The sequence below is a fragment of the Phyllopteryx taeniolatus genome, chromosome 13 (genome assembly GCF_024500385.1).
Source record: "Phyllopteryx taeniolatus isolate TA_2022b chromosome 13, UOR_Ptae_1.2, whole genome shotgun sequence".
Lineage (NCBI taxonomy): Eukaryota > Metazoa > Chordata > Actinopteri > Syngnathiformes > Syngnathidae > Phyllopteryx > Phyllopteryx taeniolatus.
This window is the reverse complement of record NC_084514.1, coordinates 7,624,707-7,642,163: the sequence shown is the minus strand read 5'-3', so window position 1 is coordinate 7,642,163 and position 17,457 is coordinate 7,624,707. Positions and strand designations below refer to the sequence as shown.

The 17,457-nt window shown below is 39.5% G+C and overlaps 2 protein-coding genes across 3 annotated transcripts; both read right to left on the bottom strand.

Moving 5' to 3' along the window:
• Window positions 1-2,208: 2,208 nt before the first annotated feature.
• On the bottom strand, window positions 2,209-8,793 carry ola1 (Obg-like ATPase 1). Its single transcript, XM_061794070.1, has 11 exons — window positions 8,650-8,793; window positions 8,260-8,357; window positions 8,048-8,191; window positions 6,696-6,823; window positions 5,310-5,485; window positions 5,158-5,238; window positions 4,959-5,056; window positions 4,120-4,260; window positions 3,917-4,013; window positions 2,708-2,830; window positions 2,209-2,467 (listed from the first exon to the last, which is right to left on the bottom strand). The coding sequence occupies exons 2-11, from the start codon at window positions 8,355-8,357 to the stop codon at window positions 2,366-2,368; spliced, it is 1,188 nt and encodes a 395-aa protein (XP_061650054.1). The 5' UTR covers window positions 8,650-8,793; the 3' UTR covers window positions 2,209-2,365.
• A 936-nt stretch (window positions 8,794-9,729) lies between these two features.
• Window positions 9,730-17,092, bottom strand: tra2b (transformer 2 beta homolog). Of its 2 annotated transcripts, XM_061795483.1 has the most exons (9): window positions 16,906-17,086; window positions 14,750-15,031; window positions 14,263-14,402; window positions 13,627-13,774; window positions 12,822-13,010; window positions 11,357-11,472; window positions 11,086-11,244; window positions 10,944-11,014; window positions 9,730-10,347 (listed from the first exon to the last, which is right to left on the bottom strand). In XM_061795483.1, exons 4-9 carry the CDS (start codon window positions 13,657-13,659, stop codon window positions 10,337-10,339), a joined length of 579 nt encoding a protein of 192 aa, XP_061651467.1. In that variant the 5' UTR covers window positions 13,660-13,774; window positions 14,263-14,402; window positions 14,750-15,031; window positions 16,906-17,086; the 3' UTR covers window positions 9,730-10,336. The 2 variants fall into 2 exon arrangements, with proteins under 2 accessions (XP_061651467.1, XP_061651466.1); XM_061795482.1 differs by lacking the exon at window positions 14,750-15,031 and having other exon boundaries at window positions 16,906-17,092.
• Window positions 17,093-17,457: the final 365 nt, after the last annotated feature.

Genomic DNA, 17,457 nt, shown 5'->3' with positions numbered 1-17,457 from the left:
CTTTTAAAAATATATATAGGTCATTACAGAATTGAACATTTTCCCCTTCCATGAAAATAAATAAATAAATCAATAGCCAGAATACAGTAATACATATTTGTAAATTATAATTGTCCTGAGACAGCATGTAACTAGCTGTAGTAAATGTGATTCCTAAATATTTTACAATATAAAATAGCCCCTGTACCACTTATCCTCACTTGGGTCACGGGCGTGCTGGCACCTTATTCCAACTGACTTTGGACAACACCCTGAACTGGTCGCCAGCCAATCGCAGGGCACACACAGACAAACATTCACACTCACATCCATAGCTACGACAATATGCACGTTTTTGGAATATGACAGGAAACCGGAGTACCCAGGGAAATTCCACACAGGAAGGCCGGAGCCCGTATTCGAACCTAAAACCTCTGACCTGTGAGGCGTGCTAATTATTAGTCCACCATGGCGTTTTGATGAGCAACATCAGATTTTTTTTCGTCTTCCTTGTAACGTTCAAACATTTAGTTTTCTCACCGACATTTTAAATAATAGTCATTATGCTATGAAGTTGTGTCTTATCTGCACACAACTAGGGTTAGGTTAGATTAGGTCAGATTAATCAATTATCAAAATAGTTGATTCATTTTTTGCACTGCTCCACACAACTCTGCTGCTATAACCTTTTCGCTATCCAGAGGAAGAGACAAAAAAGTGAGGTAAACATGCTAATTGCTCTGACGATGAGTAGACCTAAAGTTCTCTCTCCTAATTTTTATATTTTCCAATGTTTTCAGACATAATGGCTGCTTGTTTTTTCCCCAACTACTGTACAAGTAATCCAAAATTTGCTCCACCTACTTGGGTTCTCTTTGTGAGATTCGAAACAAAGTGATAAACATGCAAAACATTGCTGTACGTTCGCCCCCCCCCCCAAAAAAGTGGTTTATAAAGGTTTATAAGCATTTGTAATTACCATTATTAAGACTGACCACCATATTGGGGTTGACATCTTTGGTGCGACGCACGCCGCATGATGAACAAACATGGCATCTGTAAAGCTGTAAAGTTGAGTTTACAGTGGAGTTTAAAGAGAAAGCACAGCTGCAGTGCGTGGCAAAAGCTGAACATTTGTGATTGAAACATGACTTAAACATTTATGACTTAAATATTTACCCATTTTAATGATTCAACATTTAAAATGCTTTTGTAGAAATAAACGCCTCACTCCTAAGTCAAGTTCACTTGCATAGTGCCTGCGTTATGTAAAAACTCCCAACCTCACACTTCTAATGAACCTCGAACAACTGCCTGATACTCTATACAATTAGAGTATATGATTAAATATGATTGTAGTTGTAAATCCCTTAATGAGAATAAGTGGTATTTAAAATAGATTGCTGTATTTTTTAGTACTGTTTTTAATCATACAGTAGTGTATTTAATTCCTCTCACATGATTAATGTATAGATTTACAGTATTTACTTCTCCGTGTAACTATTTTCCACTAAAAAAATGTTAGCTTTGGGTGTGAAACTTGACAAAAATACAAAAAAATATATCATACATCATCATAGGATAATTGCCTTAGTCCTTTTTGAATGTTTTCAGAAAACATTCTTAGTTGCTTTGATACAACCTTTGTGGATGAACATGATCTGGATGACTGAGAATTTACAAAGAAAAAAAAAAAGTTTAGCAAGTACATTCGTAAGACAGTGATTCTGAAAGTGTGATAGGAGTACTGCATAGTGGTATGCGAAAAATGACCGCCTAAGTACTTTTCAGTTGTATTTAACTTTTTAGTACATTTGCATTTAATCTTTTATTGTTGTTTCCTTTTGGACTTTTATTTGGGATCCATTTTTAGTTAATTCGTATCAGCAAAAATAAAAAAGGTTCCCCCCCTATATTTAAGTTCACACTGCGCATAATGTTACAAGGTCCTATAATAAAATTACATTCTTTTTGGAATTAAGCCATCTTGTTTTTTTATGAAAATATAGGTCTACTACACTATCTTAATGTTGGTCATTATGGTGGTACTTGGAGCGCTAAATATATTTTTTTTCACGTGGTACTTGGTGTCAAAAGTTTGAGAATGACTCACTTGCCTTAGGCATTTATGCCCTTAGACTAATGATAATTGACAAGAACTCAGTAACAAGGCGACAGAGAAAGACAAGACGTGAAGATAACATCAAAAAATGTGAAAGGAATCATGAGCGGGTTCTGTCACATTTTATTGATGATGATGACATGTTTTTAGGGCAGCTTTGAAGGTCCACATGATTCTGGAGCAGATTAAAGGCCTTCTGTGTGTGGTCAATAAAAAGCAAAGTGTGGATGGCATTCTCCTATTTAAAAATAATTTTTGACAATCTTATTTCTTCTTGGGCGCATTGGGTGTATTGAATTTAAAGAAGATGATGTCACCGTCCTCCACCACGTAGTTCCGACCCTGTTGCCTGTATTTCCCTGCAGCCTATGAGGTTAAAATGAAAATAGAATACACATGATTAAAATGCCTCATTTTATCAAAGGGCTTGCTGTGGACAATAAAACAAAACACAGTAGTAGGTTTGCAAAGCAGTGTGTGGGACATGCTAAAATCACATACTAAAATGAAGGGAGCACATTTAAAGAGACTTATCATTATATTGTTATGTGTGCAAATGTTTTGCCACTGTGTAATAAGACCTCAAGTTTCATTATTCTGCTGTACCTTGACCGCATTTTCGGTGCCCTCCTCTTTGAAGTCGTCAAACTTCATCACCTCGGCCATGATGAAGCCCTTCTCGAAGTCGGTGTGGATCTTTCCGGCCGCGTGTGGAGCTTTGGTGCCTTTCTGTTGGGTCGCAACAACAACAACAACAAAATAAATACATACATACATTTAAGTTTTCATGCTGCGAGAGATATAAAATGCACCCAAAATCAGGCAGAGAAAACCCTCGTCTGTGAACAAGTCATTTTTTTCCCCACTTCAGTCCTACAGTTACAAAACGGTGGGGTTCATTTACATACTAACCACGCAGACACAGAGTTTCTTTGCCCGTGACTTGATCAGCTAGGCTGGGGAGAGACCCGGAGTGACTTTGAAGCGACGACACTGTCGGAAACGGTATCATGCAGAAACACCCATGTATGCGTGACACCCCTGCGATCATGTCAAAGTCAAAAGGGAAGCAGAGCTGCATTGACTTTGGTTGGATGCGCAGATTGGCGTTAGCTTCTGATAAGCGGCAGTTGCATGATTACGCGGGTGCGAAGTTCTGGGTGTGATGGTGATATTTGTGTTTGCTGATCTGTCCATGTGCCACATACACAATGTGTAGGGTATGAAGTGCTCCCACCATGAATGAAAACACTTGGTTTTTTCAAATCCCTAGTCTTTTGTGTGCGTGTGTGTGTTGTGTTTTTCTCTGTGTGCATGTGTTTTTTAACACGTTTGTGTTTTTTTGTGTATCTCTGTGTGACTTTGTATCGTTTTTGTGTTTTATTGTGTGATAGTTATTTTGCATGTGTGAGTGAGCTTGTCTGTTTTTTTTTCGCAAGTGTGTGATTTTGTTTGTGTGTTTTTGTATGCATTTGTGATTCTATTTGTCTGTTTTTGTATGCTTGCAGTCTTTGGAATGTTTGTGTGTTTGGCTCTGTGTGTTTGTAATTTTGTTTGCATTTTCGTGTGTGCATTTCTGTGTTTTTCTGTGTGTGTGGCTCCTTTGTATGTTGTGTTTATGCAGATTTTTGTGTATGTTTTGGGTGTGTTTGCATACGCGTGAGCTTTTTTGTGATTTATGTTGGCGGCGCATCTCCCTTCCACTCCATTACGTTGCAGAAAGATAGAAAAAGCCCAAGAAAAAGCAAAACCGGCCCAGAGTTAATCCTTTGACGCACTGCGAGCGCGGGTGGTAATGCCGAAGGACACACTTACCCTGACGGTCCACGCTCGCACCTCGTCCGGTCCCGCAGTGAAGAAGTATTCCAGCTGTAGCGCCGCATAGCCCGTCTTGATTATTTTGGTGAGGACACTAAACGGAGACCAAGTCAACGACAATATTGTTTCACAACACAATCACTCTTTTTTCGGAATTGCTGGACGACTTATTGGTCCAACTAGAAGTGCGCGTGTGTCACCTCTGTGTCTTTTGCTCCTCGCAATATTTCTTCTGCTCCTCCGGCTCCATGTCAAACAGTTTGGACTCCGACGCTCCGCTGAGGGGGATCACCATGGAGCCCGGGTCGTGAGTGTCCACCCACTCCTTGATTTTAGCCAACCTAAGACAAGAGAACAGAGGCTACGTACGATGTGACAACACTCACCTCCAGCCATCCATTTTCTATAGCACTTGTCCTCACAAGGGTTGTGAGTGAGTACACCCTGGACTGGATGCCAGCCAATCGCAGGTCACATACAAACAAGCATTCACACTAACGTTCCCGTCCGGACAATTTCAATCAACCTAACATGCGTGTTGTGGGAACATCCAAACGCCACACAGGAGATGTTCCAATGGAAATTTGTAACCGGAGCGCCTGACTGTGAGGCAGACGTGCTAACCACGAGCCATCATGCTGCACACAAAAACTAAACAAAAAAACCCCAAAACAAAATGCGCCCACAAGACAAAAAACACAACCCCCCCCCCAAAAAAAACAGAACCAAAAAAAAAAAAAAACACAAACAAGAACACACTCAAACAAAAACGGATGCAAAACAAGATCAAACAAAAACAAAATGCACACAAAAACAGACAGAAAGACACAGAAACGTTTTTTGTTTAAACCACACACCAAAAACAAAACCCTAACCATACACAGGCAAAAAATAAAGGTAAAAAAACGCACACAAAAACTAAAACCACACAACAAAAAAACAAAATCAGAAAAACACACCCATACACAAACAAAAAAACAAAACAATAAAAATACTAAATCACTAATACACAGAGAGCGAGACAGCGTGAGGAACGTACCACTTGTTCTTTTTCCTAATGTAATCCTTCTCGGAAAGGTTGACCAAGTAGATCATCGGTTTGGATGTGAGGAACAAGTACTTGTTCAGAACCTCAATCTGGAAACATGACCACAATTCAATCAACGCGGCACACACATAAACAGAGTCCACACACACTCAACACACAAGAACTTTGAGCCACTAAACGGGCGGCGTACCTCTTTGTCATTCCAATCGTTGCAGAATCGCACGTGTTTCTTCTCGTCCACCACCCAGTTCTTCACCTTCAACATGATGTCCTGGACAGAGAAGACGCTCATTTAGCATGTTACTTCCATCCGGAACGACAACAACAGTATAAAAGGCGTACGTATTCGGGTTTCAGCTTCTTGTCGTTGCCTCGGACCGCCGTCTTCTCCAGCTTGTCGATGATGGGCGTGATCATCTCCTCGTCCTTGAGCCGCAGCTCCTCGTGGATGATCTCCATGTCCCGCACCGGGTCCACGTTGCCTTCGACGTGGATTATGTCTTCATCGTCAAAGGCCCCTGGTAAAAAAAACAAAACAAACAAACAAAAAAAACAAGGGGGGTCCTCGGTTTGCAGCATTTCACTATTTTTTTTATATCTGGGTATTTGTTTTCTAATATTTAGATTTGTTTTTAATTTTAGATTTTTGTACTCCCCATCCATCCATCCATCCATTCAATAGTTATTTTCAAATTTGGGGATTTCTGTCTAATATTTTGTTATGTTGACTATATCTGCACTTTTTTTAAGGTTTCCATATTTATCTTTGTATATTTTTCATCTAAGATATTCATATTTTTATTAATATTTTTTATTTTACATCATGTTTTTATATTTTTGCCAAATATCTGGAATATTTTCAAATGTTTGTATTTTTAAAGAAATATTTCTGCATTATTCTTTTTGTATAGACTAAACTTTTGTCTGTTTTTCAACAACTTAATTTTCCATATATTTTTGTCCAATAATTTTGTCTAATAATTTAAACTTTTTTGCCCTCATTTACTTAATATTTTCCCAAATATGTTGGTACTTATCATTTTCTGACCATTATTTGTATTATTAAATTTTTGTTACAATATTTCCCATCAACTATTTTATTTAATTAATTTTCTAATTTTTTAAAATAACTTATTTTCCAATATTTTGTCATATTTTTAAATGTTTTATCTTTGTGTATTTTTGTATATTAGATTTGTTTATATTTGTGTAATTTTTATCGTTTGTATTTTCAAGTATGATTTTTTTGTATGTCAGTTATTTCTGTGCATTTTCAAAAAATATATTTTTATCTTTATATATTTTTTATTGAATGCATGTGTTTTTTGTCCAATACTTTTTGTATTTTGCTATTAGTTTGCTATTTTACATCTCTCTAATGTTTAGTATTATTATTGAATACCTTTGTTATATTTATTGTAACATTTGTGTACTTTCCCTTATATATGTGTTTTTTTTTTCCTAATAATTTTCATTTGTGAATTATATTCAATTGCTTGTCTAACACTTTTTTTCCCAACATGTTTCCATCTAATGTTCAGTAATATTTGGAGCATTACCGCTACAGCTCTCATGAGATTGTGCCACAGAAGGTGTTTGGGTTCAGTGAGCTGGGCTGCACCTGTACGCTTCATTCAAGTTGTTTGGGCACAGCAGCTGCGGGGTCGACACACACACACACACACACACACACACACGGACACACACAAGGACAGACACACAACTCACGTGTCATGTGGAAGATGCCGTCGCAGGCGCTGATGTGGGAGAGGAACGCGTTCCCCAGCCCTTGCCCCGAGTGAGCCCCCTTCACCAGGCCGGCGATGTCCACCACGTTAAGGAAAGCGGGAACCTTACTGGGGAGGATACGGCAGCAGTGTTGCATCGCTGGTGTATGGTCAACCTTCACTTACTCAATAATCTTTATTTAGAAAATAACTAAAACTTGAAAAATGCACCTATTCAGGCCTATGTGTGTATTTCCAAAAATTATTACAAAAATGTGAAGAGATGCACAATATTTATATAAAAAAAAAAAAAAAAAAAAGTGAACATTTTGTATTTCTATCACCCTTTTAGTGCCTTGCGCACTGCGGGGTCAATATAGAGTATGTAAATTCAAATTTAATCATAAAAAATGTGTGGGAGGATACAGGCAACCAGGGTACGGTATATGGGACATGGTTTGGTACATATTTGTGCAGAAAGAAAATTATTTGACGTCATCAAAAACTGCTTTTTGTAGTACACTATATAATATAACTTCATTTTTACTAGGTTTTGTGTTCAATCGTCTAACATTGATGTTTCCGAATTATACATGAAAGCGTCATTAATGCACTGGTTTTCATGAGCGTTGTTTGAATGTAACTCGAGTTCAACCACCAAAACTAAAACACAATAAGGTGAAGCGCATTAGTGAGCCCATTTATTATAAATGTTTTGGCTTTAAAAATAAAGCTGATGTCAAAAGGTAACTCCTGCAGTCTTTTGTGCCTTATAGAGAGCAACATTTCCTTTTCGAGTCGCTTGATTGTCATGTGACCAGCAAGCGTCATGTTGCTTGTTTCCTTTAAAGTCCGGGACACATTTCAACCAACACTTGGAGACAGTACTGTTAATAGGTTTCACTATTGCTGTTGTATTCAAACGGTGAAATCGATATTAATCCACGTCGAATGCGAATGAAGCCGGTGCTTCTTCAAATTGTCATCCTTTAGATCCTCCCGTCCCGGTCTTTAAACAGCTCAAAGTGCATCGGCGACTGTGGTTCTCCTTGCCCACATGCAAGGGCATGACAGAACCTTAATTGCTCTCTATTTGTTTCACTTCACTCGAGGATTGGCATATCTGATGCTTGCTTGTAACCCAAATTTGATTTTGCGACACAAAGAAGAAAAAAAACAACCACCAAATGACAACTCGTAATTCTAAAAACTTGCACGTTGGGGGATTCGTAAGGCAAGGTGGCACTGTATTTTTAAACATTTTTAGAGAGAGTCAACGACTTGGGGTTTTTCACTATTCGTGGTAGGGCTTGACCGCTATCCATCGCAAATAGTTTACTGCATACAACCCACCTGGCTGGTTTATGATACTGGCAGAGGAAATCATAGCGTTCATCGGGGACGGGCACTCTGCTCTCGTTTGGGTCGATGGTGCAGAAGGGAAAGTTCTCGGCTGCAGCTTGGCTTTTGGTCAACACGTTGAAAAAGGTGGATTTGCTGCAAACAATTCCCCCAAGATATGTATTAACAACAAATCCGCTTCACGTGTATCCATTTGCGCCTACCCGACATTCGGCAATCCCACGATTCCGATTTTAAGCGACGTCCCAAAGCGTCCAATCAACTGGGGCTGCTTAGGGGCATCTCCCTTCTTTGGAGGCATCTGCGAGAGAGTGGCGTCAGGTTACCATTCAGCCACGGCAACATATTGCCCCGAGGAATAGTCCTACTTTTAGAGCTTCTAAAGACACTTTTAGGCTCGGTAGCTTTGAGTTAGCTGTAGTAAAAACGTGTAGTCACTCACTCATTCAAACACGATATGCTAACGTTAGCAGGCGGCTAACGTGAGACACTCTTGAATATGTCCGAACGAGTCACTGACCGACTCTCCGCGCGGAAACCAAACGTACCCCTCAGGTTTTGAGCTTTAGTGTGCAAACCATTTTAATGTGTACCTTTGTTTTTGTTTCTACGTGCCGTAAACTTCAGTGAACGCCGCTCACACGGACCACTCCGCTGGGAAAGACCAGACAGGCTGCAGCGAGAGCTAAACGGAAGTGTTTTGGTAAGCGAGCCTTCCGATTGGTCGGGGCGACAAGGGGCGTCTACGTCACAGTTACTCGACGCGATTATCACATGTTAATACCGTAAGACAAAAGTAATACCAAAAAAGCATTTTAATTTAATCGAATGTTAGTTTTATCTTGATAAGCATTTAACCCAACAAAAGCCACTCTTGAAAGATAATTATCGGAAGGGAATTTGACAACCGTGCGCTCCGATTGGTCGGTTAGACAGCTGAGTGCTACGTCATAGGTGCGCGACACACACCGTATTCACACTATCGACATTTTCTTGGCTGGATTATCACCGAACGTTTACAGATGCATTTAGAGATACAATATTTCTAAAAGTATAACTTGTTTAAAACCATATCAGAACAGTGTATTTGGCACGAGTTGTATACTCCCAGTGAATTCATGTCTTTGTGAGTTTCTTTACAGCATACAGGTGCATCTCAATAAATTAGAATAGTAGTTCATTGTATTCCAGCATTGCAATTCCTAAAGTGAAACTCATATTATACGGATTCAACAAGAGACAATACTTTTCAAAAGGCTAATTCCAACCTCATTTCCCTATAAAAATCTTTTTGACGGTTTATGAAACAATTTATTTGGAGTTTGTAAAAGGTGGGTTTTCAAAATTACTAAAATCATGAAATATTTACTATGCAGTGAATCTAAGAATTTGAACTACAGAAATCCATCCGTTTTCTTTTACCGCTTATCCTCACTAGGGTCACGGAATACATTTTCTAATTTGAGATGCAGCTTTATATTAGTCATGTATAATAAATGACTAATTTCAGTAAAACTGTGTCAAAAGGGCTGGGATTTTTGCATTTACATTTTTTTAATTGACCCATCTCTGACCATAGAAAATATAATTTGCATTACTGTACTCCTAACTTTAACATGGCTGTGATTTGGAGAAATATGCAAATGTAAAAGATTTACTCAGACTGGTGGCAATGCTTTTCAACTTTTATTTGAAAATCCACATGACAAATGACATACAAATCAGACCTCATGTGCGTGCCTAAAACTGCAGAAGGACGCAAGCCATTTTATGCAATTTACTGTGGTCAGTACTTCTATTCCTGAACATAGAGAAAACCTAATGGAAGCTCACCATGTTCTATGAATCGTGACCAGATTTTGATCCTTAAGAGACGATAGGTGCAGCACTAAGAGTAACGTGAACATATAACAGGGAAGATGAACTGAACAACAACAACAAAGGCAGCTGCATTCAAACCTGCCACGAGAAGCGAACAAATCTGCTTGTATAGAAAAACATCCAGACTCCAAAGTCACTTTTACACTACAAAACAAAAAAACTAAATTCTTCTAACTGTCACCCTTTTGGTTGTGTGTCCACAAAAAAAAAAAAAAAAAAAAAAAAAAAAAAAAAAAAAAAGTAAAAGGGGTGTGGGGGGTTTCAGTTACGCAACTTTCAAGACCAGCAACGTTGTGCACATCATCCTCGGATTTCTTAGGTAAATTTGTATTTCCATGCATTTCAGTGTGTACACTGTGATCTGGTCATAACATTTAAAAACCATGGACGACTCACTGCTCAGTAGTGACCTGTGGCGAAAAAAGAAACAAAAGTTTTTTTAAAAGGCGATTTAGTTCATACATTAATATCACTTTTCCTCAAATAGTGGCCTCAGCCCTGTCATCTGAAGTAAATAAACACTACACCCCAAATCGGCATCTGCCTTGCCCCCCGCCCCCTAGGAAAAAATAGTGCAGTGTAATTTTCCGATCACCCATGCCCCCTACGAGGCACGGTAAGCCGGCAACTGTAAAGCTAACATAATTTTGAAAAAAAAATTCCCAAGATGTGTATTTTTGTGTAAAATTGTAGTATTTTTCTATTTTCTCACTTGTTTAAAAAAAAAAAAATCAGTCTAGTACATTTTGTCAATTGTTTTTGTACCCCCCCCCCCAAAAAAGTTTCCATTTTTATATCTGTACATTTTGACATCTGACAATTTAACTCCAAATGATACAAATTTGGAGGTGCCCCTATGTAGCATAAAAATGCATTTTTAGAACTACAATTAATGCTTTTCCTGTAAACAACTCTTGGTCCTCTCTGCAGTCTAGTAAATAAAAAGCAAACTGCCACCCACTACTTGAGGAAATACGTTAATAATCTATGCTAGTGTAAAACATACGTGGGGAGTAGGATCGGGATCTGGATCGAGAGCGGTACCCCCTGCTGTAGTACGGCGATGGAGATCTTCGTCTATTTGACGAATAAAAAACAATTAATTCCAACCATCAATCAGATGCAACAATTGGACACAAAACACCTACCTGTATGATCGGTACTCCCGGTCGTCATAGCGATCGTAGTCCCGATCATAACCTCGATCGTAACCTCGATCGTAGCCTCTGTCGTAGTCCCTCGACATGCGTCTTGAACCGCCTCCGCCTCCTCCTCCTCCGCCGCCGCCACCGCCACCCCCACCGCCACTGAAATCAGAATGTTTAGCAGTTTAGTGACATCAAGGGAGAGAGAGAGAGAGAAAGAAAGAAGAAAAAAAAAAAACCTTAACAACAACAGTGTGGTCATCAAGAGACTCACTATGTGGGTCGTCCCATGTAGATGCCAGGAGTGGGGGTGTGCGCTCGTTTGGTAATGGAGAAATCCACACGGATTCGGCGACCGTCCAGCTCCATTCCGTTGGCGTGCTCCTTGGCCTGAATAGACATGGTGGTGTTAATGAGTTGCCAAAATCAACACCAAAGCCGTGTCTAATATATAAGTGTTGCTTTGGCACCATCTTGGGCCCAAGCAACTTTGTTGAAGTGATGGGAGGAGCTTCATTTAGTTGGGACATGGGCTCGTCTTAATAGAAAAAAAACAGTTTACATCATTGTATAGCACTGTCAATAAAATTATACGTCCCACTCTAGTTTTTCTGCAAGTCAGAAGCTGAATCACCAGTGTTGCAAGGCTGCAAATGTAACAGCAAATCAAATATGCAAATGAGCTTTCAAAAAAAAAAAAAAAAAGTTTTTGGGTACAAGGTGTATGTATGCAAGACTCATACTGATATGAATATAAAACAATATTTTGAATACTTTTTAAACTTTTAATTCCAAAATGTCTTTACCGTTAGCTGTCTGAAATTAAGTTTCATGGCTTGCAATAATGTTTTCTGAAGATGTCAATCACATTTTTCGAATATAGGGTTTTTCTCCCATTGCTTAATACGCACGACTGGTTAAGACACACGACTGTGTGTCTGCCTCACAGTTCTGAGGACCGGGTTTAAATCCCCGGTCCCGCCTGTGTGGAGTTTGCATGTTCTCCCCGTGCCTGCGCGGGTTTTCTCCAGGCACTCCAGTTTCGTCCCACATCCCAAAAACATGCATGGTAGGTTGATTGACAACTCTAAATTGCCCGTAAGTGTGAATGTGAGTGAAAATGGTTGTTTGTTTGTATGTGCCCTGCGATTGGCCGGCAGCCAGTACAGGGTGTACCCCACCTCCTGCCCGATGATAGCTGGGATAGGCTCCAGCACGCCTGCAACCCAAGTGAGGAGAAGCGGCTCAGACAATGGATGGATGGATGCTTAATACACCTTTTCTAACACAAATGCATGGTTCTTCTACTTTTGGCAGTTGTGCGGTGCTCAATCGCTGGGTATGCAGCAAAGAGTCACCAACTGTTTTCACGGTGGCCCACACCTGTCACGTTCGGCTGCATGGCTCATTGTGCAGCAGGCTTTAATCATCCTTTTTTTCTAGTTTAAATAAAAATGTATTTTTATTCCACCTCAATGCTTCTTCTGCATTTATTTTTTTATATACCATTGTTATACGTCAATATTGCTGCTGTGACAACAAAATCTCCCTCACTTGATGAATAAAGCATCTATCTTGTGACATTTATAGGAAATTACAAACCTTTCTGAGTGGACGTCAATTACTCGCAGTGTTTGGCTATTCGCGGCAGGACTTGCTCCCGATCTGATATGATAGTGGGGGAATATTGTACAGCAGAACCTCCAAGGTCCAACAATTCCACAATAATCGATACTTGCCTCCTTGGAGTCTTCGTAGTTCTCAAAGTAGACAAAGGCGAATCCCCTGGAGCGCCGTGACTGCTGATCGTACACTATGTTGACATCCGCCAGGGGGCCGTACTTGGAAAACACTTCTCGCAGGTCCCGCTCGGTGGTGTACAGGCTCAGGCCAAACACACCCAGGCAGGTGTTTGGGTCAGGGTTGGCCTGTTGGCGTTGGGAGAGAAGTTCAACAATAAGCATAACACTGATTTTTGCCTTTAAAAAAAGAATTAATATAACACTCAGGCCTTGCTCAATTGTACTACCATTTCAGCTTGTTTGTAGCCATTTCGTGCAATGTACAGACAGTTGGTGATGAGAATTTTTATTTTGCTTTTACCGCATAAAGATCAGTTGTTGACATAGCATAAAATACATTCATTTAAACCAATCAAATAGTAGTTCAATTACACAATGCGCAGGTTGGAAACCAACCTTGAAAATATAATCTCAGCAGCACCCTATATTCTTATGTGGTTCATAATACAGTCTTTCTACAACCAACATCGGGAGCGTCCACATCTTCAATCAAAATGTAATTCTTCAACATGGTCTCGACTTCCATCTATCCATTTTATATAGCGCTTATCCTCAGTAGGGCTGGTGAACATGAGCTTATCCCAGCTGACTTTGGTCAAGAGGTGGGGTCCACCCTGGACTGGTTGCCAGCCACTGGGAAATACATTATTCATTTGCTCCATTGGAGTGTATCCATTACTGTAGTCTTGTAGTAGGGCTACTAAATTCACCAATTTGTTAATACAAAATGATGTATAGTTACCCTGTTGCCAATGTGCCTGCGTCGGTTGGACATAGGGGAGCGGCTGTGGCTCCTCCGCCGGCTGCCAGACCGGCTTCGGGAACGGCGACGTCGGGAGCGGGAACGAGAGCGGGAATAGTTCCTGCGTGAGCTCCGGTGAGAACGGGACCTAAGAAGATACAGTGCCAATGTGAAGAGGAAGGCAGAAACCAGTCTAACTCTTGACATTATGAGGCATCTAAAAGTTTTGTCTGATTAAAAAGGGATCATCAGAATTCATTAAAATGGAACATATTGTAAGACTGCAACCCGACGGATGACAATTCCCCCATTAATTTTGCAAGTTTTTGAAGGAAAGTATTTTAAAAGTAGAAATTGTAGGAATGTTTTCCGAAGTCCATTTTTTTCTGGGTGTGTTAAATCGAGGTTCCACTGTATTCTCGATTTTTTAACTCTCTTTTCAGATTCACAGTTTGAAGCAAGCCGGTTCAGCCTGGATGGAGAATTATTCACCAGCTGTCAAACTGCACATTCAGGGAGGGCACTCTCAAAACACTTATTGAAAAGACGTGGCATCGTTTTTGACGGCCAGGTATTGTGGTAAATTTTTTAGTACAGGTACATATTGCAACCGTGGTAGGGTTGAATGCGTCTTACCTAGATTTGGACTTGGATCTGGAGCGTGAGCGAGACCTGGACCTGGAATGGCGGGAACCCTCTTTGGAGCGTGCTGGCGAGCGGCTGACGGATTTTGCCGATCGCCGCGGGGAGGAACTCCCCGAGCCAGGCTGTGGCTCCTGGACAAACCGAAAAGCAGAGTTTAAACTAAACAAGTCACATTGGCGTCCAAAAAGAATAATACAAAATGGGTGACTCCACTCGCTCTTAAAACCCTTTTAAGGAGGACTTTTTTTTGTCCTTTTTTTTTTTTTTTTTTTAAGAAGAGCATATTTTGGGGAATGAAATTACACATCAAATACATTGACATTAATGTACTTATTTAGCTGAGAAGTAGATTCAGATAAATATGAGGGTGTGGGGGCTCTGGCGAGTGAGAGTTACAGATTGAGGAACATTTCACATGCATGATTTAGAGAAAGAAAGAGAGTAGCAACATAATAGGCTGTTAAGAAATTACTCCTACCCGGCCAAACTTCTGATCATAACTTCATTACTTCTTTTACTTCATTACTTCAAAACAACCCTTCATTTCTTCTTTCTTCTCTTTGACATTACGACGTCTTTTTTGCTCCTCTTCCCCAATTTTACCATCTGCCATTACAACACTAGTCGAGGGATAGGATCTTGAGCGCTTCTTTTTTCCTGCTCCCAATACATTAGCATGCATCAACGGCATTGGCTTCAAACATTAACAACTTCGCATCTGAAACGTCTTCCGCCTTTTTTTCTTTCTTCCAACCTCAACCTTGACAAAGAACAAACAAGGGGGTGATAAGGCAAGTTTGTAGGTTTGTTTGCATTTAAATACCTAGAGGCACAGAGAAAACAACAGCTTTACCAAATAACTAACAATGCACAAAGGAGTAATAGGGGCTACATTGAAAGGTGGAAACAATACTACAAAAATAAAGTAAGGCTGTGTTTGGAATTTTACACTCACTCACAAGTCACTAATCACTGTATAAGCATTTTTATATAGTGGACCATATAACTCCTTAGTGAAATGGAGGAGAAAAAACCCACTGAAGATCAGTTGCTCACTTCTTTTTTCAAGATGCATCGTGGGACACTATATAGGGTATTAGGGCTGCAGCTATCGAATCGTATTAGAATCGAGTATTCTATCAAGTATCCCACTGATTAATTGGAGAAAATTAGATATTGCAGTATTAAACACAGGTTCATGAGAGGTGCAGGTATTACTTTTGTCCACTTAGGGTCACCATCCTCACATTCTACTAGCTGACACTTTTGAATTTTGAGTAGGAGTGTTACGATCAGATATTTAATGTCTTTTAAAAATCGGAATGGACCTAAAGTGAAAATTAAAAAAGCTAAAATATAAGCACTCAGATACTAGCAGTCCATTCCAGACTCCGCCCTAGCACTTCTATCCAGCATGCAGAGCCCTAAGGCTGCAGGCTATATTGGCCTGTGAGATATTTTGAGCAAAATTCTTTGCCTGCAATGCCAAATATAATCACTATATACAGCAAAATAACATGATCACCAGCCCCTGCTGGAATAAAATTATTATAGTTATTCGATTAATTGTTGCAGCCATATTAAGTGGATAACTTATTTCAGTTCCTTGTGTGGTGTGCAAAACACAAATATACCGCAGATTACGGTGTGTAATTAAAAAAACAAAAACTTGCTGTTACGACCAATTAGAACATAAGCAAAATGGTGGATTTACTATACAGTGTAGTAGAATATAGGGAGTGAGTTCAAACACAGCCCAAGTAATTTGCGAGACTAATGTAGAGATATTTTTGAGTGGTCATTTTGAGAGAGCGAGAGAGAGAAACTTTACAGGGTGCCCTTAAAGACTTTCAATTTAAAAAAAAGAAAAGAAAAGAAAAGAAAAAAAGGTACCATAAAAGAAAACTATTACAGAAATCTCTGGAACTATTACAAAATTAGTAGTAGATTTTGATTTTTTAATTTTACTTAATTGAGGAAGCCACGAATGTGGTGGTGCAGCATCTCAAATGCAATATGATTTTAAAAATACATAAGTATCTCTTCAACTGCTTCTATAATAAGTTTAAAATGTAGGAGAATTTCTAGACACCCTGTATTACGTTGAACACGTGAATGTAGAAATTCCCACGCTAACTTGAACGCAACAATACGACCGCCATTTTCTCGTAATGGTTCCACTTCACACTCATACTAGATATTTTCCAGTGTCGCCCTAATTACTCCTTTGTCATAATAAGATTAATGTATAATACACAAAATTGTTTAAAAAAAACATTTACAGACAAATAATAGAATACTGACGCTAGCGTCAATACAGTAAGCAACGTTAATGTCGGTGGAATCAAAGCATGGCCCAAAGCAGCGCGGCCTAGTCTTAAGGACGACGGCTCGTTGAAGGCCGCATGCTTCGTTAAAAGAAAATATTATTGCAATTCAGAGTGAAACTAATACATATACACACAAAACACATAAAATAACAGTAGTTCTTTTTTTTTTTGTTCAGATCTCAGAAGAAGACTCGTTGCCATAACCACGGCGGCTTAACAAAGCTATCACTGGAGCTAGCACGCTAACGTTAGTTTAGCGTAGTTTCTCTCTGGGTCTTTTCGTTAAGAGTCAAAGTAAACTCACCTTCTTGAACTCTTTCTCGGTGTCGCTCATCTTCGCGTCACTAGTAGGTTTGTTTTTTACGTGAGCTAAATGTGCTCCAACTACTGATTTTGACTTATTTTTAGCTCAATCTTTTCGCCTCGGTAGCCGCCAACCAAAACTAGTTTGATCTGAATTCAACCAGCGGAGCGGACTATAAAAAAGACAGTTAACTGTCCTTTCCCGCTTCCGGTTGTTTCGAAATAAAAGTCGACTTCCGTCTGAAGACTGTGAGAATAAAAGGCTTCGATTGTGCTATCTTATTGTAAACATCTCGACAAAACCATTGCAGTTGATTACACAATAAAGTAACATTTACATGTGGGAACGCAAGCCTTCTTAACATTTAAAAGTTTGACTATCCGCAATTAACTTTGTGGATATCAATGTCTAGTTGTAATTACATTTTGAATAATTGGAATTGACGTTCAAGACCTCTGTCATTGTGACTTGTCGAAAGGACAGAAAGATCTGTAATTCAATTTTGCTTGGTCAAAACTGAATTAGAGACCGGCAATGTTATTTTACCTAGGA